Here is a 24959-nt window from a genome sequence, read left to right as displayed (position 1 = left end):
CTATAAAAGGGATCCGAAGGCAGCCGACTATTTTACCAATTTCTTCTCTTTTCTCTCCCGTTTTGCATCGTTTTGCGTGACAGAAATACCCCGAAGCCCCGGTATTATTCTCTAGCCCCGAGGCAAGTCCCGAGATCCCGAAGATCCCGAAAAGTGCGGTTCCCGAGCCGAAGCTCTGCCCGCGAGAAGTTCGATTTTTGTGGAGATCTTCCAGATCTGCTGTGGATTTCTACTTTTGCAAGTCGTAGTGCTGTCCGATCATCTTCTGATCAAGTGAGTGTATACTACCTTTCATAAACACGATAATAATACAAGTGCGGTTTGAGTGTATTAAGTAAATTGTGGTTTATATGTGTGAGGGTGTAGTTACTTTCTTCTAACGAGTAACTATGAAGTATTTTATACGATATACTTGTTATGTGTATATTTTGTGATTGTATGCGTGAATGGATATTCACTTTATTCTATCTCATAGATTTGAATTGTTTTCTATGGAATATGTGTTATGTGGTATGCCTCATCTGTTATGTGGAATATATATATTGAATGAAAATGATATACAGGTTTTAAACTATGTATGAAAATATATATTTTTATCTACTAATATGTTGGGTAGAACATGGGTAGATAGTTGGTGTGTAATAAACAGATGAGAGGCCTCGATGTTGTTGTTGTTGTTGATCTAGTTATTCAGCGGAGTATGGATAACGACCACGGACTCTTTCTAGACAGTCCAGTGGAACGCTAGCAGGTTCATAACCTGTAGGTGTTGTGAACGATGTGTTCACCGGTGTACTTTATCCCCCTCATGGTTGCCTTTAGGATATCTATTGTTGAGGAAACCCCTTCGCAGTGATGTCCGTCCCGATGAAAATCCTAGATTAGGTCACTTGAGATAGTTGTTGTTTTAGGGACGTAAAGTGAGGATAACGGGAATGGGTAATCGGGATAGTGATTGGTTGGTGAAATTAAATATAACTTATTTATTGTGGGTTGAAAACCCTATATGCTCACTAGGCTCCCAAGCCTGACCCACTCAGTTTTATTTGTATTACAGGAAGTGGCACAAGGGCGTAAGATGGATGGATCATCTTGTTGTTTTGTTTACAAGTATGTATATGTATATATTTGTTGAATGACTTGTAATGTTTATCGTTTATGCTTTATGGTCTGTATCGGAACATGACATCCCGAATTTTGATTATATAATGAAAATGCATCTCTTGATGAAATGCTTTGATAAATGTTATTTTATCATGTTTTGTTTTGGGAACAAATTCCGCAACTCTTTCAAATCAAAAGGATTTACTCTGAAATTATTTAAAAGCATAAATGAAAATCGGTCTTTTCTGGCCGAGATTTTGGGGATGTCACACGTAATGGGGTCCCGAGCCCCATGGTAGTCGGGAGCTCCACAAGCTCTGAACTACCTGAAAGTCAGTGTGTGCGACCCCATCATGGCCGCCACCTCCATGCGGAAGGCACTCATCCTCTCATCTAACAAGTCCAAAATACCCTCCTTGATCGTGCCGAAGATCATAGGAGTCTCATCCAGAATACTGCGCGTGATCTCAGACGAGATGAACTCCCTCGTCTGCTCATCTAGCTACCCGACTCTAGAGCCTGAACCTGATCCCTCACCGGCACCTGAACTGCCGACTGGTCTAGTGCGTAAAACCACCATTCTGAAAACACATCAAAACAAATTTCAAAACGCTAATCATATCTCGAGGGATCCCACATACTACAAGTTTCCTGGATTCATCTTAACCTTCCTTGATTCGAGTACGGATCCTCTACTTTCAGTAGTATGGGCTCATACTACCTTCCACGTCTATCCGTACTTTCCTCAAGAACTGCCTTGACTCCACCAAGTCCATTCTACTACTACTGCTCTCTGCTACTCTAATCCTACGCTTACCCTAGGGTAACCACCATCCAACTCTCCGCCATCAGCTGAACAAGAAGTCCATGCCTTCTTCCCTAACTAGCTCGCGAGTACTATTACATACCACTCAGACTAGATAATTCTTCGAATGAGAGATCCTACCCTACAACGGTTGGACTCAAGCAAGAGCTGCGAAATAGAGCAAGACCTAACCTTCTGAAATTATTTATTCCTCGTAATTTGTAACTTAACATATTCGTTTACTAGTTAGTAAAAGACAACTAGAACTCCTAAAAGTACAAAACAATCAGCATTCGAGCATTGAGTAATCATAATCAAACATATACTAATTAGGCTATCATACTGACTAATTTGTACTAGCATACAGTTCTCATCAAGCCGATACACATATAACAGGCACATAAGACATCCTTCCTAGATCCTTAGTCCTAATCTAGCATGCAGTTCTCATAAAGTTGATAATCATATCATAATATAAGCTTGTATGGGTAACTTAGGAGTACTTACTTGAGTTCGGCTGATTTCATGCACCACACCCTTTTCTCCTTTTCAAAATTCTTGTTGCTTTTTCTAAAAATCTTTTCTTTTCTCAAAATCCTTTTTATAAACATGTTTTTTCTTTTGAAAACTTCTATACCAACTCTTAGTTTGAGTTCAGACATACCCGAAAGTGTGCCTGAATCCCCCAAACCAAGGCTCTGATACCAAATTGAAACACCCCCAAATACGGTCCAAAAATTTTGTTTTAAAAACATTAATAAAACCATAACTCATAAATTATTGTAAATAAAATCATAAACCATGTGTCTCAAAACATCACATCAAATGTTGTATCAAATCGTATGACAAAATATCAGAGTCTAAAACACCCCAGGCTAAACTATGGTGTATGCGTTGCAATCATCCCGAGCCCTTCCCTTTGCTAGTGGAAGTACTTGAAAACAAAACTGTAAACCGTAAGCACGAGGCTTAATGAGTCCCTCCCCCAAGCTACCACATACTATAAACATAATCACATACTGGGCCTAGCCCACTGCATCAGGCCCCGCCCGACATCAGACGTATTCGGCATCGGACCGAGGTCCGACATAACTTGGGCCTAGCCCCTGCATCGGGCCCCCGCCCGACATCAGACCGAAGTCCGGTATACATATCATATCAAAAAGCATAACATATACATAAAAATAAGCATAACATGAAAGCTACCATTCCTTGGGTTGCCCCGAGATCAGACCAAAGTCTGGAACACATAATCATACACATGCAAGAATCACGAAGACGTCAAGCATACTAACTTCCTCAGGCTTGCCCCAACATCAGACCGAAGTCCGGAACATAAAATCTACATCGGGCTAACCCCGGCACATACAATCACACATAAACGGGCTGGCCTTGGTGCCTTAGACATGTTCCTCTAGGAGAAGACTTACCTCTCAAACTGAATGTTGAACTCGTGCGTGAGGAATCTCTGTTGGCTGCTCCCATGACTCCCCGACTAACTCTATACAATAATACTTTGTCAAAATATGATAATCTTCTTAGGGTAAAATGACCATTTTACCCCCTTGGTCCTACTTGGTCCATATCTCAGGTTTAAGACCATAATACAAAAGGCCCCACACTAGGTAGGCTTCCCAAGCCCACTAATGGCCCAATTTTCTAAATTGAACCCATTCCCTCTAATGGGCCTTACCTTAAACCCAAACGTATTCTTAGCCCAAATTATCTGTCTTTTGATGGCCCACTACGGCCTAAAGACCCAAAGTCCAAAGTATGGGCCAAACTGAGGCCCAAAACACGCCAAGCCCATATTTGTTGAGTATGAGGGGCGTACTCCTATGTACGCTAAGCGTACTGGCTAAATAGCATGTACGTTGCGCGTATTTGCATGTACGCTCAACATACTTCTCTGTTAACTCACTTTTCCCATTAAGTGTTTAATACTCTAATCCAAAGGCTATAATCACAAATCCAAGTCCTCTTCAATGTCTTGATCCATAAAGTCGATCACTTGGTGGCTTGTAACCCACCAAATGAGCCCAAACATAGAATAATAGCAACTAACTCCATAGAAATGGCTAGATCTCATGCATGGTTACATAAAGGTCTTAAAGGTTGAAACTTTACTACTAAAGGAATGCTTTGAGCTCCAAGGGTGGCAACCCTAAGTTAAAAAACGATGTTGCATGATAAAGATCCATCTTTTGGACCTAAAAAGGTCCAAAGCTCCATAATCATAGATCTAAGCTTCTAAGAGGATAGTTGGAAGCTTTATACCTCCTTTGAGTGCCAAAAGATGAAATAGTCCCAGATCCTTGAGCTCAAGATATTCAAGTTCTTCTTCTTCAACTCCTCTTCTCTTCTTCCAAGCTTTTCTTCACCAAAATAAGCTCAAAAGGTCAAACACACACAACAATGGAGTATGAGGGCATATTAGGGTTTTCTGAGGGTGAGGGAATGGTAAGGAGGCTAGGGTTTGAGCCATAATGGGGTATTTAAATGGCTAAAACCCTAAAAATTAGGGTTTTGAGTCTGCTCACATACGTTGTGCGTACTCCTTGGTACGCTGCGTGTACGTGCATGCGCTCCCTGCATCCTTGGCGTCTCTACGCCCCGCGTACGCCAGGTTATGTGCAACGTATGACTTATGGGAAACCCAAATATTTGGCCCACTTTGCTAAGGTCCACTCCAAAAATCCACTTGTCCCATTATTAGTCTAGTAACAAATATTAATTACTTAAATTAAATAATACCTCGAGAGACGGTCGTTACACTTTGTGTCTTGAGCCTTAGGGTAGGGCATCTGGAATCGAACCATTGGGCTAGGGAAGCATTATTGGGCGTTAGGCTAAGGCCCATGTGAAGGGATTTGGCCTAATTGGAAATTGGGCCATATGTTGGGCCTTGTTAGATTATCTAACTTTTGGGCCATTGGATTGTGATTTAGGGTTTCTTTCTTGGACCAAGTTATGATAGGGGTAAAATATTCTTTTTACCCCAAGTATGGATTTTTTGTTGTGATGTAGATCCCAAATGTTAATCAGCTTTTATTTGGTAATTGATAGCTCAGATAGCTATAGAACCAGCAGTCAGGGATCATTTGTTTCGTTCAGCTTTTTGATGTGAGTTTTCCTCATCGGGTTTAGTGAGTCTAAGGCACCAAGGTCAAACCTTGATGATTATACTGTTATACTTGTTGTTTGTGTGATACTTGTATGTGTTTGTGTAACATCCAAAATTTCAAAACAATTAAAACTTTTCAAAAACACCCATTTTATTAACATTGTTACAAAAAGGTTTTCAATACATTATTTAACAGAGTAATTTCCCAGGTTCATATCATAAAACACCAACGCGAGGAACGGTACGATCACGCCCTTGCCTTGCCACAGACTCTTGAGAACCTGAAACATAAAACCACAACTGTAAGCCCGAAAGCTTAGTGAGATACCCCCAGAATACCAACCACATATACGCCTTCCGGCCCATGACATATCGCCTTCCGGCCCATAACATATCGCCTTCCGGCCCATAACATATTGCCTTCCGGCCCATAAGCATAAAATGCATATATAACATAACAAATAATCATATAGCAGTTCATAGACAACAATCGATCAACAGATCACATATCATAGCATTACTCTAAACAAGATACCGGTCTAGCCGGTCACTAGCATAACATTACCCTATAAATCAGTCAACATACTAAATGCATACATATGCCTTTCCAGGCCATGACCTTCCGGTCCACATAGCAACGCCTTCCGGCCCATAACATGTAATGACAACTACCCGGATTTCCATCTGGTAAAAAGGGTCGGCCTTGGTGCCATAAACCCTAGCGATATAGTGAGGATAACTCACCTCGAAGCTGCCGACTGAACAGATAGCTCAAGCTGCTCCGATCACTGATACGATCTCCACCTCTGGACAGTCACCAATGCACTGAACTCAAACAATAAACAACAATTACCAAAATACCCCTGGAACCACTGGTCAATCCTTGGTCAAAGACACGGTCAAAGTCAACCCCTGACTGACACTACTCGCCGAGTCAACCCTATGACTCGTCGAGTCCCCATACTCAGAACTTCGCTTAACCCGCGACCTAACTCGCCGAGTCACCCCAAGACTCGCCGAGTTCAACGACTCTGAGTCCACTCGCCCTTGACTCACCGATTCCTTAAGATTCCCTTTTCTACACGTCAAGTATCCCCTTTTTACTCGACGAGTTCCTCCTGGAAGAATCGCGGGGCCACCCCGACTCAACTCGCCGAGTCTGAAGAACAACTCGACGAGTCCCAGTTAATCTTCAAGCTACTCGCCGAGTCTGTTCATCGACTCGGCGAGTCCATGCCATGCAACCGCTCAAACTGCATCCTGGGACAATTATGGTTCCGAAATACACAAGCATGGAACCTTCTGGACCTCTAAGGTCCTAATACAGGGTTATATCCGTTTGATTAACAAAGTAATAATCCATCTAATCACCAAATGGGTTCCATAAACCCTAGATCCATGCACACATCAATATAACAGAAATGATCCGAATTATTACCTGAATAACATACTCTCTGTGTCCCCCAAACCTCAGGACTCGATCCTCTTTGATATTCCTTTGGCCAAATTCTTCTTCTTCTTGCCTAACAAGTTCCTCCAAGTTCCAATAGCTTTCTCTCCTGCTCTAGACGTCCACAACGATTAGGGTTCTTCTCAATCGACCAAAAGACGGACAATGACGGCCTAAGAGGCGTTATATACGATCCAAAACCGAACGGTTAGGGTTTCTGCTGAACAGCGCAGACTCGCCGAGTCCATATCTGCACTCGTCGAGTCCAGTCGCGAACCCGCGACCCGGTCTGCGATCCTACTCGGCGAGTCTAGGATCCAACTCGCCGAGTCCCCTCTTAAAACACCCCAGAAACGTAATTATTACAATACTTGAAATTCCGGGCTGTTACAGTTTGTACATGTCTGCTTATTTGGGCACGACATGGATTGCGAGTGTGGGCGGGGCCCGTATTATGAGTGTGGGCGGGGCCTGTATCTCATTGGGTGGGGCCTGTTATGCTAGTATGGTCGGGGCCCGTTATGTGATATGTTTAGTATGCGGTATCTTGGGAACTCACTAGGCTGTGTGCTTACGGATTTTAGTTTGTGTTTCAGGTACATCCAGTTCCAAGGGGAAGGGCTCGAGTTGACTGTACCACACATACCATGGGGATTCTGCATTTGATATTTACTCTGATTTTGATAACACATGATACGTTGATTTTGTTGAGATGTATGGATGATATTTGAAAATACTATTTTATTTATTATAAAAACAAAATTTTTGGGACTACATTTTTTGATGTTACACATTTTATGTTGTTCAAATTGTCCCAAAATCCTATTAAGTTCATTGTATCGTTCCATGATAGGCCTTGGATCCACCATCTTGTAATTGTTAAAATTATTGACTTGGAATTTCTTACTTGAGGCATCCTCTGCCATGTATTTGGATTTAAGGTCATCCCATATATCTTTTTTAGATTCTTGATTTTGATAAATGTCAAAGAGAGAGAGAGAGTCAGACATACCATTTAGAATATGCCCATGACAGATGTAATCATCATTTTCTCATTTGTATCTTCTTCTGGTACATTCAAGGGTTTCATTCGCTATTGGTTCTGGTGCAGGAGTGCTTAAAACGTGAACAACTTTCAGGGTAGTGAGAAGGAAATGCATCTTCTTCTGCTAACGATGAAAATCAGTTCCTTCAAACTTATTCAGCTTCCCGAATTTGGAAGTCATGTCTTTCAAAGATTCTGTCATTGTTATTCTTTCACAGAAAATTACAGATTTCGAATGTTAGAGAATAAGGGATCATAGTAACAATAAAAATAAACTTAGATAGATTCAAGGATCATGTTTATCAAAAACTTTTCAAAATCTGTAATTCGTCCCTTTTGCTTGGGGTACAAGAATTCAGAAGTGAGATAATCCAAGAATGAATCAATCTGAATTACAAACCTAATTCAGATTGTGAAACACAAAATACATGTTAATGTGTTCTTGAGAGATAAAACAAATCTTAAAGTTAGATTTTGAGAGTATAAGGTTTGCAACCCGTTTTCTGGAACAAGAAGAATGTTCTTATACCAGAGGGAAAAGTGGTTATGGCGGTTGCCTCCTGTTTTGGCGCAAAAACTATTAGTTATTAGAGATAACTAACGCTTACATCATCAAGATGTCTTCAAGTGATTTTTGGCGGGAAAATGCATAAAATCTGTTTAGGTTTCGAGGCTCTACCCCTTAAAACCCAGCATCCAGGGGCGCTGCCTCCAAACCCCCGTATTCTTGCGTTCACATTTATCACATCGAGTGTGCACCCCACACCTCCAACATATCTATCTAAACCCCAAAATTACATGAAATTAGAATTGGAGGAACTAGTCGAGGAGAAATGTCAAATCCAAGCAAATGGAGGGTCTTTTACTAATTCAATGGCAAAAAAGTTTCTTGAATCGGGATGATTCATGTGTGTGGGTTGGCAACACGCAAGGTATATTTTTTTCTATTCAATTTTTGAGAGCATGCATCGATAAAGCTTGATATAACCATGAAACGGGTTATTTTTCATTGGAATAATTGGTTATCCATTAAGGTTAGTTGTTTTATATAGACTCTTTCAAAATAGAATCTTGTTAGAAACTAACTTGCCTTATTCAGGTGCCCGGATCAGCACTATAAACTGTCCCATATTATGTTGAACATTCATTTCTTTAATGCCCTCTTGCTACCAAAATCTAGAAATGGTTGTTGAGTTGGTGTGTGATGTGGGCCGGACCGCCGGAGGCTCATTAACTATTTTCTTAGACTTCTCGGAGTGGTGCGATAGGAGACCGCACCTTGGTGCCACATCAGCAGGGAACACCGCCCCCAGGGTGCGGTTTCCTGCCATTGAGACCGCAGTGCGGCCCTTGAAGACCGCGATATTTGATTGGTTGGTCATATTCTTGACCGTTGAACGCAATTTCCCCTTTTTTTTTTTCTTTTTGTTTTTTTTTTCTTTCCTTCCTATATATATACACATATCAAACTCAATTTTTTTCACAATACAATCTTCTCTCTCTCAAATTTTTTTTTTTTTTTAAATCACCACTCTCCAAAAAATGTCATCTTCTTCATCTTCTGAAGAATTTCAGACTATTTTTGATACCGCTATTGCGTGTGTTCAAATGGCGGAACAAACATACAACGTTGTATGTAACAACGCAGCTGCAAGTTCTCAACAGAGAACACGAAGATACATTTACAGAAATCGTGAAGAAGCCAACCAACGTTTGGTGCAAGACTATTTTGCAGAGAATGCCACTTACCAAGGGTATTATTTTCGTAGGCGCTTCAGAATGCTCAAAGGTTTATTCGAACGTATAATTGAAGATGTAACGAGGGAGTGCAGTTTTTTCCAACAACGCTACGATGCTAGAGGTACACCCGGTTTCACTCCGTTACAAAAATGCACGGCCGCACTTCGTCAGTTAGCATATGGCATTCCGCCTGATGCGTCAGACGAAAGTTTTAGGATGTCTGCTAGGACAGCACGAGACAGTCTCCATTTTTTCTGCAAAACTGTCATTCAGTTTTATGGTCCAAAATATTTACGTAAGCCTACATGTAATGACATCTTGCAATTGCAAGCTCATCATGCTAGTGTGCATGGGTTTCCTGGAATGCTAGGAAGCTTAGATTGTCTCCATTGGGCATGGGAAAATTGCCCTACAGCATATCATGGGCAATTTACACGAGGTGATCATGGTCACCCAACGGTGGTACTTGAAGCAGTTGCATCACAAGATATGTGGATTTGGCATGCTTTTTTTGGTTCTCCTGGTTCGATTAACGACATCAACGTTCTTAACCGTTCACCAATATTTAACAACATATACGATGGATCCGCACCAGATTCTTCTTTTCAAGTGCATGGAACGCCATATAAGTATGGTTATTATCTGGTCGATGGAATCTATCATGAGTATGCTGTGTTTGTTAAGTCGTTTTCAGCTCCACATGGTTCTAGACGAAAGAAATTCAAGAGAGCTCAAGAAAGAGCTAGGAAGGATGTTGAGCGTGCTTTTGGAGCTCTGAAGAAACGATGGTTCATACTGAAAAAACCAGCAGCTTATTTGGGCGAGGAAAAACTTCAAGAAATCATGTATACGTGTATTATATTGCATAACATGATTATTGAAGACGAAGGAAGAGCGATATGTGCGTTTGACGAGGAAGAAATAATACCAGAGACACAGCCAATAGAAATTGGTGGCGAAGAGTATATAAACAGAAGAGCAGAGATACGTTGCAATGAAACATTTCATAATCTTCGCAATGACGTGGTGGAACACATTTACGGGGTTCAAAACATTAACCTTAATTTGGATCCACCGGATGACCCCGAAGACGAGTTCTCGGAGAACGACTTTATGTAGTTTCCTTTAGTTATTTTATTTATGTTTTTTAAGTTTATAGGGTTATTTAAATGTTATGTGTGTGGTTTTTTTTTTTAGTAACGCAATGTACTGTTTTTTTTTTTATTTTCAAGTAATGAAGAATTATGTTTTTTTTAATTAAAATAGAAGGTATATTAAATTAAATTAGTTAAAAAAAAAAGAAGTTTTATTAAATTAAAATATTTAAAAAAAAAAACAAAAAAATAAAAGAAATGCAAAGTGTGGCACCACACCCTTGGTGTGGCAAGAAACCACACTTAAGTGGTAAAATGTGATGTGGCGCTTACGTGGCGAGGGAGGGAGTGCGGTTTTGGTGGCACCACTCCCTCCAGCCTTAGACTTGTGACAATCGTTACCCTCCCTTGCTCCACATAAATTTCGTTTCCAACAACATAAATCATTCAAACATTTTATACAAACAGAAACAAAATTGAACAATGATCAATGGTATACAACAAAACCATACTAAAATAACCTCTTAAAAAAAATATTTCAGGAACTACTAAAATTCCCATCCAAAACCCAAATTTTTTTATTCAAAACCCACTAAAAATTTTCATCACTATCCAACAATAACATAACACTAATCTTGAATCAGGCCCCTCCTGAACCATACTTCTTACCGAAAACAATAACCTGAAGCTTATCATAACCAGCAAGAACACCAGCACCAGCAACAGCTCGCAGGATATTTGCACCTGCGCCCTTGAACAATGATTTTGAACCCTCTTTCTTTATAATTTGAGAAAATGCATCCAAAGAGCTCTTGTATTTAACTGCTTCACCCGATGTCATCATCATTCTTCTGCGAACAGTGTCAATTGGGTACGATGCAAGACCAGCACCGATTGTGATCACCCAACCAAGCCCAAAGCTTGCAAAAAAACTATCCTGAATTTTATAAAAATCAAATCAAATTTTTATCAGTCTCAATCACACATTCAAAATATGCAATTTGGACATAAGTAGAGAGATGTTTTTGAAAAAGAAGAAAAACCACTAACCTGCAAAGATCCGGTGAGAAGAACGGGCTTCAATGAGTCGTACATTCCAAAATACAAACCACGATACACGATGATTCCAACAATTGAAATGTTGAATCCACGATATAACCCTGCAATTCCATCGGTTGCAATGGTTTTCCTATACACATCAATTAACCCATTGAATTGTCTCTCTCCTCCTTTCTTCGCAGCTTTAGCATCATTTGCTAAACGAGTTCTGGCATAATCCAAAGAGTAAACGAAGATCTGAGACGACGCACCGGCGGCGCCACCGGAGGCGAGGTTTCCGGCGAACCATTTCCAGTATCCGTCACGGTCTTTCTTGAAGTTGAACATCCTCTTGAAATGGTCCTTGAATGCAAAGTTAAGAGCTTGAGTTGGGAAGTAACGGATGACATTAACAGTGTTTCCTCTCCATAACGACATGACTCCTTCGTCCTTGATTGTTCTTGAGAAACAATCTCCGATGCCTTTGTAGGGTTCGGAGAGACGACCGGATTTGATCATTTCATCTTGGTTTTGGACTAAAAGCTTCACACGCTCAATTGGAGCAGCTGCTGATTTGGAAACGGCTGCTGAAACTCCACCCATGAGAAAATCGATCGCGAATCCGGCCATACCTTTTTCAGATGGAGCTTGAACAAAAACTGGAGAAGGATTTGCAGCTACCAATGACTGCAACCCTGGAGTTGGGCAATTTCCATATGTGATTTGTCTCTGAGTTGCAGCAGGGTTTTGAAAAGCACTATAATGAGTTCGAACATCTTGGGAGAGGTGTAATCGGCTAGCTACTTTACTAATAACGGCTGTATGTCGATTCTGATCGGTCATTGTGCTCACAATAGAGAATTCCTACAGATTAAGCATACCAAGAACACCAAATCCGTTTAAACAACAACATATTGGGGAAAAACGAGACATCTATATTAAACTCTAACGAGTAACGATCCCAATCGCACACAAACGAATAACAATTGCAAAATGATAAATCGGAGACAGAGTATGTAAGCGAAAATTGAATGTATTCAATAGAAGTTAAAACAAACAATGCAGTAGGATCTTCAACTGCGAGTCGTGAAAATCGACATGATTACAACGTGGATACGAACTCCGATAACAAATCCACGGTAAAACCAGGAAAAATTAGCCGAAATTTAGTGAAATTTAAACATCAAACATTCCGGAGATGAAACGAAGGCGTTTTAATTACGGTGACTATTATTGAAACATGTTGATAAGTTTACAGATCGGAGAGTACCTCGGAGTTCGACGGCGGCGGAGACGAAGGAGGAGATGTGGCGTTGACGGTTGAATATGAATGAGACGAAAGAAATTTGAAGCGGCAAAACGCAGGAAGGACGGTTATATAGTGCGGTTTGATGTGTGAGATTCTGGTGTGGGCGTAAAGAATGGACGGTGGAGATTTGATGTGAGGAAAAAAGAGATTCAAGATTGGATGCAGGCAGCCATAGAAAGTGGGGCCTACAAACAAAATTCTATGTATTTTGGATACGCCGTCTCTACTTTTCTTACATTATTTTATGACATTAGTCTAAAAAAATAATTATATAAATATATTAAGCTAATGTATAAATGTTTGAAGTTCACATTTCAAGAATATAAAAGATAGACATGATCACAAACACAAAAACAACCAAAAGGAAATACAAAATAGCAAAACCAAATAAAAGATACTTTTATTCATCAAGGTACGTGTCTTAATGTAATAATAACACAACCAAATTACAATGCAGGACAAATTTCAGGGAAAGGAATACCACACTTTTCACTAATTTTGCGAAGAAATTGGTGATTTGGTGGCAATGTTGGGTGATTAACGTCTATGTATTGGCATAAACAATTTCTATGGTGACCTAATTCTTGACAACAAAGTGAAGATGGTGATCCTTTTGAAATTAAAGCTGGATAACAATCCTTTATCTCTTGATTGGGAGTACAAACTTGAGCATAAACATCACCCAAAAGAAGCATTGTTGCAACAACAATAGCAAGAACAGAAGTCGTGTTCTTCATTTTACAATCTTGGAGTGATAACTTGAGGGTGATGAATATAAACGATGGGAAATTAGACTTGGGTTTTCATTACAATCACTGTGGTATAAATACTAATTACAAATCAAGAGTTAAAGCTACAATAAATCTTTTAAACTAGGGAAGTGCTAATATCATGGGTAGTAATTATTAGGATGATTTGATTTCATTAACAATCGTAACCGTTGAATGTTGTCCCAAATTAAAGATGCATTGAAAGATCACAATAAAATTAACAATAATTCAAAAATTATAAGACACTAAAATTTACAATAAACTAAAATTACAATAAGCTAGAAACATATATTTCTGTTAAATTTTTTTAAAAAATGTTCTTTTTTAATGTGATATATTAAAAAAAAAACAATATTATAAGACACTAAAATTTCAGAAAAAATTCTGAAATCCAAAGAACAAGTCCGGAATTTCAAGAAAATGAAAACAAAATGTATTTTCGTTATTTCACAAACACATATCAGTTATAAAGACTATTTGTGTGCAACGTTTCATCTGTACGATCCATGTAAAAAAGGTTTCATAAGAACTATTTTAGGGACAACTGAAAAGGTTAAGGACCATTTGTGATTTTTTTTGTGTAGGTCATTTTTAGTCACTTAACTTTTGATTTTGTGCTCATTTGGTCACTTAATTCTTTTTAAGTTTTAAAAGGTCATCAAACTTTTGATTTTGTGCTCATTTAGTCACTTAACTTCTGGTTTGGTCACTTAACTTTTAGATTTGTGTTAATTTAGTCACCTAACTTTTAAAATTATGTTAATTTAGTCACTAAACTTTTGAAAAAATTTAAAAATTTAGTGACTAAATGAGCACAATTTTAAAAATTAGGTGATTAAATGTGACATAACCAAAAGTTAAGTGACCAAAAGAGCACAAAGTCAAAAGTTTGATGATTTTTTAAAACTTAAAAAGAATTAAGTGACCAAATGAGCAGAGAACCAAAAGTTAATTGACCAAAAATGACCTAAACTTTTTTTTTTATATATAAATGTTAATAATAAACCAGGGTGATTAAAATGAAATTTTAAAAATTATATATATATATATATATATATATATATATATATATATATATATATATATATATATATATATATATATATATATATATATATATATATAATGACTAAAATAAAACAATGAGAAAAAGTTAATGACTAATTATAACATTGACGAAGTTATTCTATATTATAAACTGGCTATCACCGTTTATAATGATTAGAATGAAAAAAGTAAATAAGTTTAGCAACCAATCATAACTTAAACAAAATATAATAGCTAAGATAAAACTCAGAAAAATAATGATTAAAAATGACTTAAATCCTTTTTATAATTGTCCCTGCGTTACTTGATTCTCAAATTAAATTTACCATGCTATATTAATATTCCATGATTGATGAAAAAACCTACAGAACGTATACAACTTGGGAATGGGAGGGTATATTATGTAGACTTAGACCAACATAAAGAGTTTAAGTCAAATCCATAGTCTAGCACTTGTTGAATGGGTATGGTAATCTAGAAAGGTTGAGCAAATCATAACAAGATTATTCAAGAAAGTTATATATCCATGATGTTACGTGAAAAGTCTCCAACAAACATTTCCAACAAATTCATGTCACATCCAAACCTTGTAAAAAATAACAAGGTCTTCAAATTTGACCCTATATTTATTTATTTAAAGTAATTAGTACGATTTTAAGAGTCGAAACAAAATAGTCATTTTGATCAAAGTAGAAGATGTTTACAAAATTTTATATTTATTTTCAATGATCAATTTTTTCTTGATCAAAAAAACCTCCGATATACAAATCAATGGTCCAAGGTCTAGAAGCAATAAGAAGAAATCAAACTTTTCCGTAAGGATCCGAAAATTTATATATGTAATTAAATGAGGCTGCGCGGATAAAATTGTTATTAATGTTAATCCGACAAAAAGTTTATAAAAACCATGCAAGACTCACTCTTCTCGTTTGTGTAAAAGACATTAACGCCCTTCCCATATTCGTCATCGAAAAATAGCTTTAGTAGTGTAGAAAACACAACCTATCATCGTTATTTTACAAGCATATGACCCTGAAACAAACTATGGACCAATGTCCCTAACCAATATCACAATTCACAAATACTTTCATAACTCAAAACCCCCTTTCAAACAAGATTACAAAAACAAAATATAACTTTTCACCATTTCATATCTTAGAATCTATTCAAAGTTATTTTCAAAATACACTAAGGTTTGACAGAGTAACTGAAAAGCTAGCTGCTAACTGAATCCATAACATGATCCTTACGCTTTAATTGCAACGTCATTCGCTCATTCTCCAACATCAATCTCTCATTCTCCAATCTTGAAACTTCCAACTCACGATCTTTCCTATCACAAAATCTCTGCCATTTAAACCGCCTTTTCTCCATCTCAAATGCTTCACTTTCAATCCCAATTCTTTGTTCATGCAACAACACCATTCGCTTCATAACCCATTCTTTCTTTTGCACTTTGGAATTGTTAACATCTTCAAAAAACTCATTCATCTCATCAAAAAATACATTTACATTATGAGTGCTACCTTTTTCTCTTTCTCCATCATCTTCACTTTCATCATCATCTTCACTCTCATCCTCATCCTCATGATCTGAATCATCATCCTTTGAAGATTGCCCCACAATGGGTGATGACTCAAGTTCTGTGCAATTCGGGATCTTTTGACCATTATGGTAAGCACACATTTCTGGGTAAAAAAGATGCTTTGAACTCAAGATCTTTTTCACATCTTCTTTCATTTTTGGAGATAAACGTGGGATTGAATCCATTAAAGATGGGTTTTCAACAACTCTACATGAAGTTCCTCTCCCAAGAATATCGTTTAATCGCTTGTACCTTTTGTTTAAATCGTTGAATTTGTCCTCGCATTGTTGTGGTGAAACTTGGCATCCTTTTGAAACCATGATCTTTGAAACAGATTTCCATTTTCCTTTTTTCTGTAAGCATCCGGAGGATTTCCGAGTTGAACCACCGTCAATGGCGCCATCGTCGTCTCCAACAGAAGCCACGATCTGGATCAAAAGTCTGACTCTGCTATCTGACCATTTCATTCGCTGCCATTGCGATGAACTGCCCTTTCTACCTTTCGCCCCACTTCCGTCTTCCATGAAACTTGGTTCATCTTCATCGCTCATGTTGTGATCGTTCAAGCTACCATCAGATTTTGGTTTCCCAAAACTTAGATAGGACGTATTAGGGTTTAGAATCTTGGTTTCCATAAAAAGATTGTTTGCCATCGATTCGATTCGTTAGATTCAGAAAAAAAAAAAAAGGAAGAATTTAAGAAACCCAGATCATAGTTCCCTCATCCATTCTATTGAAATCAACAAGCTCTAATCGGAAATACAATAACTTTCAATTGAATTAACTAAACGAATTCAAGAAAACCCTAAAAGATAGATCGGTAATGGTTAGCCTTAAACCACCCACCCCCATAAGATCAAGATCGAAGTAGATAAACTTACTCAGATAAGCATTTTGAAAATGTTGCCTGACTTGTGTTCATGAGGATTTCTGCAGAGAGATTTTGTAGTGAAAAGGGGCTTTGCTTTGTGTCGAGTTAGAAGGAAACATTGTAGGCATCCAATGACTCAATGGGTCGGTGACTTGATGCAAGGGATATTTTCAAAAAATGCTTTTAGTTTGGCGATTAATAGTTTTATGTCATTTAGAATTTAGAGTTAGCTTGATACATGAATCCTAATTATTATTATTACGTGATTGTGTAATCAAACTTTAACCATTGATCTCAAAAAGGTATGATTGATAATTTCTTTTTTATTACCTAAATAAAAAGTAGCTATATATATGGAATCAATCCAAACGTTTCAAATAATAATATATTTTCCATTGTTTAATGTTTAATTAGGTATCAGTTTTGTTTAATTAGGTTTTAGATCGACATCTTTATATCATGCCTCATGTATTAATTAGGTTTTCTTGTAGTTTGTTTGAAGCTATCATACTCACCAATTTTGAATTTTCTGTGAGAATGAGTCTCATAGATGATGAAATCAACACCTGAATAAGTTAGGATCTTTTTGATTTCTGTTTGGAACAAATGTATGATTTTCTCCTTTTTTTGTTTATATTTTTTTAAATTATGTGAATTTTAACGAGTCTTTTTTTCCTGATTATTGGATTGTGCCATCGTCATATGAAATTCTTAAAGAATGGTCTATTTTATCATTCATAAATCATCGTGGGTTATAACTTTATTAAAGATAAGAAACATACAGTTACGTTAAAAGCATATTAATAAAAGACTTTTTTTTATGATTTGTGAATAGGAAAATTATTCTTATAGAATCATATATTCTTAGAGAATTTTGAAAACAATTTTGAATGTTTATACATTCTACAATATTTTTCATAATTAGCTTAAATAGTTGTGTTCAATTGAACAAAATTGAATCTATTTTGTAGTAGTTTCAGTTTGAACAGAAACATTCTATTACATTCGTGATCTAGTGAAGTTGCATGAGTACTTAGAGGAGTTGAATAAGTTGAAAATGAAGTTCTGCCTTTCATCTTTTTCTAATTATTTGGTTTATAGGAATCATTTTGAACAGATTATAAGTGTTACTCTTCCAAAGGAACGTGAAATTGAGAATCTTTCTCTCGTCAGCAACAAAGGTTATGGTACGCGGAAAAAGACTTAAAAGTAAAAAAATATATGTTGAAAAATCAATTTCAGAAGCCAAAGAGAATGTGTAACTCAAGCAAACATGAGGTTAATCATGATAAGAGAAATTGTCCCATGAAAGCTAAAGTACTGTAGTCTTATTTTTTTCCTTTTCATGCAACAAATCATTTAAATGACTTTATGTTTTTCAATTAATTCCTTTTTCAAAAAAGATTATGTGTTATTTACCTTGTTATAAATATCTAAGTACTTTATTGTTTATTTTTCTATTTAGCCTTCACATGTTCTCGCTTATTATTCAATACATAATCATTTTTAAAACAATGTGTTATAACTAATTCTTTCAGTATATATACGATTATTACATGTAAAAGTAACACACTTGGGAGCCATCAGTTACAAGTAATACCAAACTAAATTTCTTTAAGAATCTATTACGGCTAACAACATTTTTACATTCATGTGTTTCTTAATAGCATAATATTACAAACAATTCTAAAATACTTAATACCATGATAATACGCAATATTCTTACAGATTACAAACTATTATTAGAGACTGTCCGTGCAAATGGTAAATCCTGGGAACCACTAATTTCAATTATTACTCACTCACATCCCTAACAAATCTGCAATATAAAAAAAAATCACATTCCACGGTTATCTGTTAGAACTACCAAAAAAATCATTTCTTAGTGCTATAAGAGTTAAAAAGAAAAGTCACAACCCAAAAACTTTAATTTTTATTTCAGCCATAACTTCCATAAACCATCATTTTTTGTTAATATCATAACTTCAAAATAGTAAAAGGTTCCATCAACTAAAGACTGACATAAGCTAAAACAAACGACATACATAAACTTAATTCAAACCAAATAAAATAAAAACTATTTTTTTGCAAACCAGACATTCAAAAGACTAACATTCTTTTGTTTCCTACTTGTTTGGGTCTTTTAAATTCTTATCAACCCCTAATTGTAATCTCCAACATATGTAACCCTCTTCTCACTTGATGCTTTATCCATCATATCCAATACTTCATTTACAACCCCAAGCAGTTTAAAGAATTGTGAATGTAACATCCATAAATTTTACGCCAAATTTAAACTTTTTCAATCATAAATAAAAACCAAATTGCATTGTTTACAAAATGTTTTCAAATCATTTTCCATCAGAGTGTCCCAAAAAATCATAACATAAGGATGAGGAGCGGTACGATCACGCCTTCGCATTTTCATTATCTCCTGAAGTACCTGAAACAATAAACTGAAAACTGTAAGCTCGCGGGCTTAGTGAGCTACCCCCAAAATACCAATACCATACTAACAGAAACCATATCAATAACAATCAATCAATCAACATGCATACTGGGCCATCGGCCTGACTGGTCCGCCCTACTGGGCCTACAGTCTATCTAGATCCATCCCGAGCCTTCGACATAACTGGTACGCTACGTGGGCCAACAGTCTCCCCGGACCGCTCATAGGGTATGTTAGCCTTCAGCACGAAGCAGGACCGCCTCAACCCAACCAACAAGAAAATAACCATGTGCGCATAACTATCCTATACGGGCATATACAAACATCAAGCATATTTATCTTACTGATCGTCAATCATGGAATTCTCTAGAACACTGACCTAGCAGGTCACTAACATATCAATCCCTACGAATCATAAAAGCATAACATATTGTCTATCCTGATTCCAATCAAGAAGATCATAATCACGTGTAGCATACCATAACTATAACAACTAAAGGGCCGGCCTTGGTGTCGTAGACCCTATCGATATAGTGAGGATAACTCACCTTGCAGCTATCGACTCAGAAGGTAAAATCCAACTCTCGGATCACTCGACACAGGCTCCACCACCTATAATCATAGTTCAATATACTCATAAGTCCTTAACCTTATAAGGTACTCCATAACCCAATAGTCAACCCCTGATCAAGGTCAAAGTCCTCGGTCAAGGTCAACAGTCCATGTTGACCTCAACTCGCCGAGTACACCCAGTTACTCGTCGAGTCCCTTGAAGCACATTCCAACTTGCCGAGTCATCGAGGTGACTCATCGAGTTTCTTCGAATCCCGATCAAATCTTAAGGCCACCTGTCGAGTTCCCTCCTTGTAACTCGAAAGATATACACGCGAACATATTCTTGATTAAAACTCATCCGACTCGCCGAGTTGTTCTTCAACTCGTCGAGTCTTATAGCAATATTCATCGGACTCGCCGAGTTGTTCGTCCAACTCGTCGAATTTACTACACGTCTTCATAGGACTCGTCGAGTCGGCTTTGCGACTCGCTGAGATCCTTCAGTCATCTTATCATGCAGACGTCTTTAAGCCATGGCAAGGCCCCAAATTGCAGATCCAACTTCCTTAGGCCTGCTTATCATGAAAAGTTGCAAACTTTACGTGCATGCAAGGCCCCATTGACTCAAAAAGCTTAAACTATGCTTGAAATGGGGTTTCACACTTAGGGAGGGGCTCAAACTTGCCAAGGCTAAGAGCTTTATGGTCCTACAATCCACCGAGAGTTCAGATCTGAAGTTACAACTTAAGATCTTGCTCATTCTCCAGAATGTGACTTATAATCCAACCAAGAACCCTAATTTCCAACCAAGGGGGCCTAGAACAAAATAGAGAGCGGAATAACAACTTGATACCTTCACAATAGATGACAACTGAAGTAGATCCGGATTTCCCCCTAGCTCCTTGCTTCAAACCACTTGCTTCCCAAGTTCTTTTCACCAAAATCCTCTTCCAAGGCTTCAAACACACAATGGACACACACACACACGTATTAGGGTTTGCTAAGAGACTGCAAAGAGGCTGAAGGAGGTTTGTGTTCCCTTAAATAGGGTGCACAACCCCTGTATTTAGGGTTTCATTTGCCAGCTCCTACTCGTCGAGTCCTAATATGGACTCGCCGAGTAGGTCACTTAACCCGTGATCCTTCTCGCTGCTACTCGACGAGTAGGTCAACCCACTCGTCGACTAGGGCCTAACCCAATAACTCATGTTAAACAATACCTGAGAATCGGGGTGTTACAACTCTCCCCCACTTGAATTAGACTACGCCTTCGAAGTCTGTTAGAATAAACAATGTCGGGTAATGCTCACGCATCTTCGCCTCCGGCTCCCATGTCCACTCGGATCCCTTCCGATGTTCCCATTGTATCTTTACCAAAGGTATTTCCTTGTTCTGCAGAATCTTCTTCTTTCTTTCCAAAATCGCCACAGGCCTTTCCATATAATTCAAGCGCTCATCGACCTGAATGTCATCCAACGATACCATTTCCTCCTGGTCCATAGCACATTTTCGCAATTGCGAAACATGAAACGTGTTGTGGATTCGGCTGAGCTCCTCCGGAAGCTCTGGCCTATAAGCTACCCTGCCAACCCTGGCAACAATTAGGAATGGTCCAATGTAACGGGGACCCAATTTTCCCCTCTTCCTGAAATGGATCACTCCCTTCCAGGGTGAGACCTTCAGGAGAACCATGTCACTCACCTGAAATTCCAGCTTAGATCGGCACCGGTTTGTATAACTTTTCTGTCGGCTCTGAGCGATCTGCAGTCGCTGTCTAATCTGATGTATCATCTCGGTAGTTTGCAGAACTACCTCTGTCCGACCCATCACCCTGTGCCCAACCTCGCCCCAACAGACTGGGGTCCTACACTTCCGCCTATATAACAGCTCGAAGGGCGGGGCGCCAATACTGGAATGATAGTTGTTGTTGTAGGCGAACTCCACAAGCAGCAGGTGGGAATCCTAACTCCCACCGAAATCGATGACGCATGCCCTCAACATATCCTCGAGGGTCTGGATGGTCCGCTCACTCTGCCTATCAGTCTGCGGATGGAACGTCGTACTGAAATGCAGCCTTGTACCAAGTTCCTCATGGAACTTCTGCCAAAAGCGAGAAGTAAACTTGACATCTTGGTCGGAAACGATAGAAACTGGAACCCCATGGCGAGAGACAATCTCTCTGACGTACAGGTCGGCCAACCTCTCTGCCGATGAACTTTCCCGTATGGCTAGAAAATGAGCACTCTTGGTCAATCGATCCACGATGACCCATATAGCATCGAACCCCTTTGCCGTCTTCGGCAACTTCGTGATGAAATCCATTGCGATCTATTCCCAATTCCACATGGGAATCTCTAAAGGCTGCAACTTACCATGCGGCCTCTGGTGCTCGGCCTTCACCATCTTACAGGTCAAGAACCTCTCGACAAACCAAGCGATATCTTGCTTCATAACAGGCCACCAATAACTCGAACTCAGATCACGGTACATCTTGGTGGCTCCTGGGCGAACAGAAAAACGAAACTTATGAGCCTCTTCTATCACTGTCTGTCGGACCCCTCTGGTCATCGGAACCCAAACCCGACCGTAACGGGTCAACAACCCACGGTCATCCTGAACAAACCGGGCGCTTTCGCCCTTAATCCTCTCCAACTTCCAGTTCTCCGGTCTCATGCCCTCAATCTGAGCATCCCTGACCAAACCCACCAGCAGGGAATCCACTGATATCCTCATACACCTGGCTGGGGTCGAGGACCCAGTTGACTTGCGGCTCAGAGCATCCGCAACCACGTTCTCTTTACCCGGATGGTAAAGGATCTCACAATCATAGTCCTTGACCACATATTGCCACCTGCGTTGCCTCATGTTCAGGTTCGGCTGATCCATGATGTGTCTCAAACTCTTGTGATCCGTGTATATAGTACAACGGACCCAGTACAGATAGTGCCTCCAAATCTTGAGAGCGAAGACCACCGCTCTCAACTCAAGATCATGTGTGGGGTATCTCACCTCATGCGGCTTCAACTGCCTCGATGCATAAGCTATCACTCGTCCTTTCTGCATGAGGACTGCCCCCAACCCTGTGATAGATGCATCACAAAATACCACAAAATTCTCAACTCCCTCAGGGAGTGTCAACACCGGCGCCTCGCATAAACATCGTCGTAGGGTCTCAAATGCCCTCTGTTGCTCAGGGGCCCACCGAAAATCCACCCCTTCCTCGTTAGACGAGTGAGGGGTACAGAAATCTTTGAGAAATCACGAATGAATCTCCGATAATACCCTACTAAACCCAAGAAACTCCTGATGTCTGAGGGAGTTTTTGGAGTCTCCCACTGCATAACCGCCTCCACCTTGGCCAGATCGACCAAAATCCCCTCTAGGTTAACGAGATGTCTGAGGCACTGGACCTCTCGTAACCAAAACTCGCATTTCGAGAACTTGGCATATAGCCGTTCTCATCTCAGAACCTCCAGCAGCTCCCTGAGATGCTCCTCATGTTGCTCTCGGGTAATGGAATACACCAAGATATCATCTATGAACACAATGACCGAGCGATCGAGCATCGGTCTGCAGACCCGGTTCATCAAATCCATGAACACTGTCGGCGCGTTGGTGAGCCCAAAAGGCATCACCATGAACTCGTAATGACCATAACGAGTCTGAAATGCGGTCTTCTCCACGTCTTCCTCCCTCACCCTGACCTGGTGATATCCTGATCTCAAATCAATCTTTTGGAAAACCAAGATGCACCCTGCAGCTGATCGAACAGATTGTCTATCCTCGGGAGTGGATAACGGTTCTCCACCGTTAACTTGTTCAGCTCCCTATCGTCAATGCACATCCTGTACGAACCGTCCTTCTTCCTGACGAAAAGGATCGGTGCTCCCCATGGGGAACTACTCGGACGAATAAACTGCTTACCCAACAGCTCCTGCAACTGAAATGATAGCTCTTGCATCTCAGGCGGTGCCAAACGGTATGACGCCTTAGCGATAGGGGCCGCACCTGGCACTAGATAAATCCTGAACTAAACCTGCCTCTCCGGAGGCACTCCGGGTAACTCCTCTGGAAACACATCAGCAAATTCCCTCACCATCGGGACCTCGGAAACTGAGAGCTGCTCTCTAACCCGTGTATCTACCACATACGCCAAATAACCGACACACCCGTGCTGAATATACTGTCGAGCCTTGGCTGCCGAACAAAACCCTGATCCCAACCTGGTGCCCTCATATATACTACCAGTTCTCCCCCACTTGGGGTTCGAACCACCACCCGCTGTCCCTCACAGTCAATCATGGCACCAAAACGGCTAAGCCAATCCATCCATACAATCACGCATACATCCCCCATGGGGATAGGAATCAAATCTATCGGGAAGGACACCCCAAAAATCTCCAACTCGCATCCCCGGTAGACCGAAGAAGCAGAAACCCCATGCTCGTTAGCGATCGAAACTCGCAACAGACACTCAAGATCATTTATTAGCACACTGAACCCTCTAGAGAAGGTCTGAGATACAAACGACCGACTCGCCACCAAGTAAAATAATACCAAAGCGGGCAAAGAATTCACTAAAAATGTACCTAATCACAGGTACAATCAATAACCATAACACAATTACAATAACTGAGACAGAGAATAGAAACGTACCAGCAACCACATCTGGTGCTGACTTGGCCTCCTCGTCCATGAGGTGGAAGGCGCGACCCTGAGCCTTTGGAGGCTCCACCTTGACTGGCCTCCCATCTCCAATCCTCGCAGCAACTGGCGCGGAACCCTGCGCCGGCTTGGCGGCGAGCTGCAGAGAGTTGGTCTTCACATGACCAACCTGATGACAATGGTAACAAATCCTTATATCCGCGGGAGTGGCGGACTGACGGCAGTCCCTGGCATAATGCCCTCTTTGCCATATTTGTGGCACCCACCTCCTGCTTTACAAACTCCCGAATGAACCCTGCCACACTTTC

The 24959-nt window shown here is 39.6% G+C and overlaps 3 protein-coding genes across 4 annotated transcripts; 1 reads left to right on the top strand and 2 right to left on the bottom strand.

Moving 5' to 3' along the window:
• Window positions 1-9070: 9070 nt before the first annotated feature.
• LOC111881112 (protein ALP1-like) lies at window positions 9071-10387 on the top strand. Its single transcript, XM_023877511.2, has one exon. It carries the CDS (start codon window positions 9071-9073, stop codon window positions 10385-10387), a length of 1317 nt encoding a protein of 438 aa, XP_023733279.2.
• A 397-nt stretch (window positions 10388-10784) lies between these two features.
• LOC111881101 (ADP,ATP carrier protein 1, mitochondrial) lies at window positions 10785-12801 on the bottom strand. The gene is made up of 3 exons (XM_023877497.3): window positions 12671-12801; window positions 11413-12264; window positions 10785-11299 (listed from the first exon to the last, which is right to left on the bottom strand). The coding sequence occupies exons 2-3, from the start codon at window positions 12241-12243 to the stop codon at window positions 11003-11005; spliced, it is 1128 nt and encodes a 375-aa protein (XP_023733265.1). The 5' UTR covers window positions 12244-12264; window positions 12671-12801; the 3' UTR covers window positions 10785-11002.
• Window positions 12802-15592: 2791 nt separating this feature from the next.
• Window positions 15593-17147, bottom strand: LOC111881086 (uncharacterized). Of its 2 annotated transcripts, XM_042901727.2 has the most exons (2): window positions 16993-17144; window positions 15593-16734 (listed from the first exon to the last, which is right to left on the bottom strand). In XM_042901727.2, the coding sequence occupies exon 2, from the start codon at window positions 16660-16662 to the stop codon at window positions 15742-15744; it is 921 nt and encodes a 306-aa protein (XP_042757661.1). In that variant the 5' UTR covers window positions 16663-16734; window positions 16993-17144; the 3' UTR covers window positions 15593-15741. The 2 variants fall into 2 exon arrangements, with proteins under 2 accessions (XP_042757661.1, XP_023733245.1); XM_023877477.3 differs by having other exon boundaries at window positions 15593-17147.
• Window positions 17148-24959: the final 7812 nt, after the last annotated feature.

The sequence above is a fragment of the Lactuca sativa genome, chromosome 1, assembly GCF_002870075.4.
Source record: "Lactuca sativa cultivar Salinas chromosome 1, Lsat_Salinas_v11, whole genome shotgun sequence".
In the NCBI taxonomy this organism is placed as follows: Eukaryota; Viridiplantae; Streptophyta; class Magnoliopsida; order Asterales; family Asteraceae; genus Lactuca; species Lactuca sativa.
The sequence above is the reverse complement of the archived record's forward strand: the minus strand, read 5'-3'. Positions and strand labels throughout refer to the sequence as shown.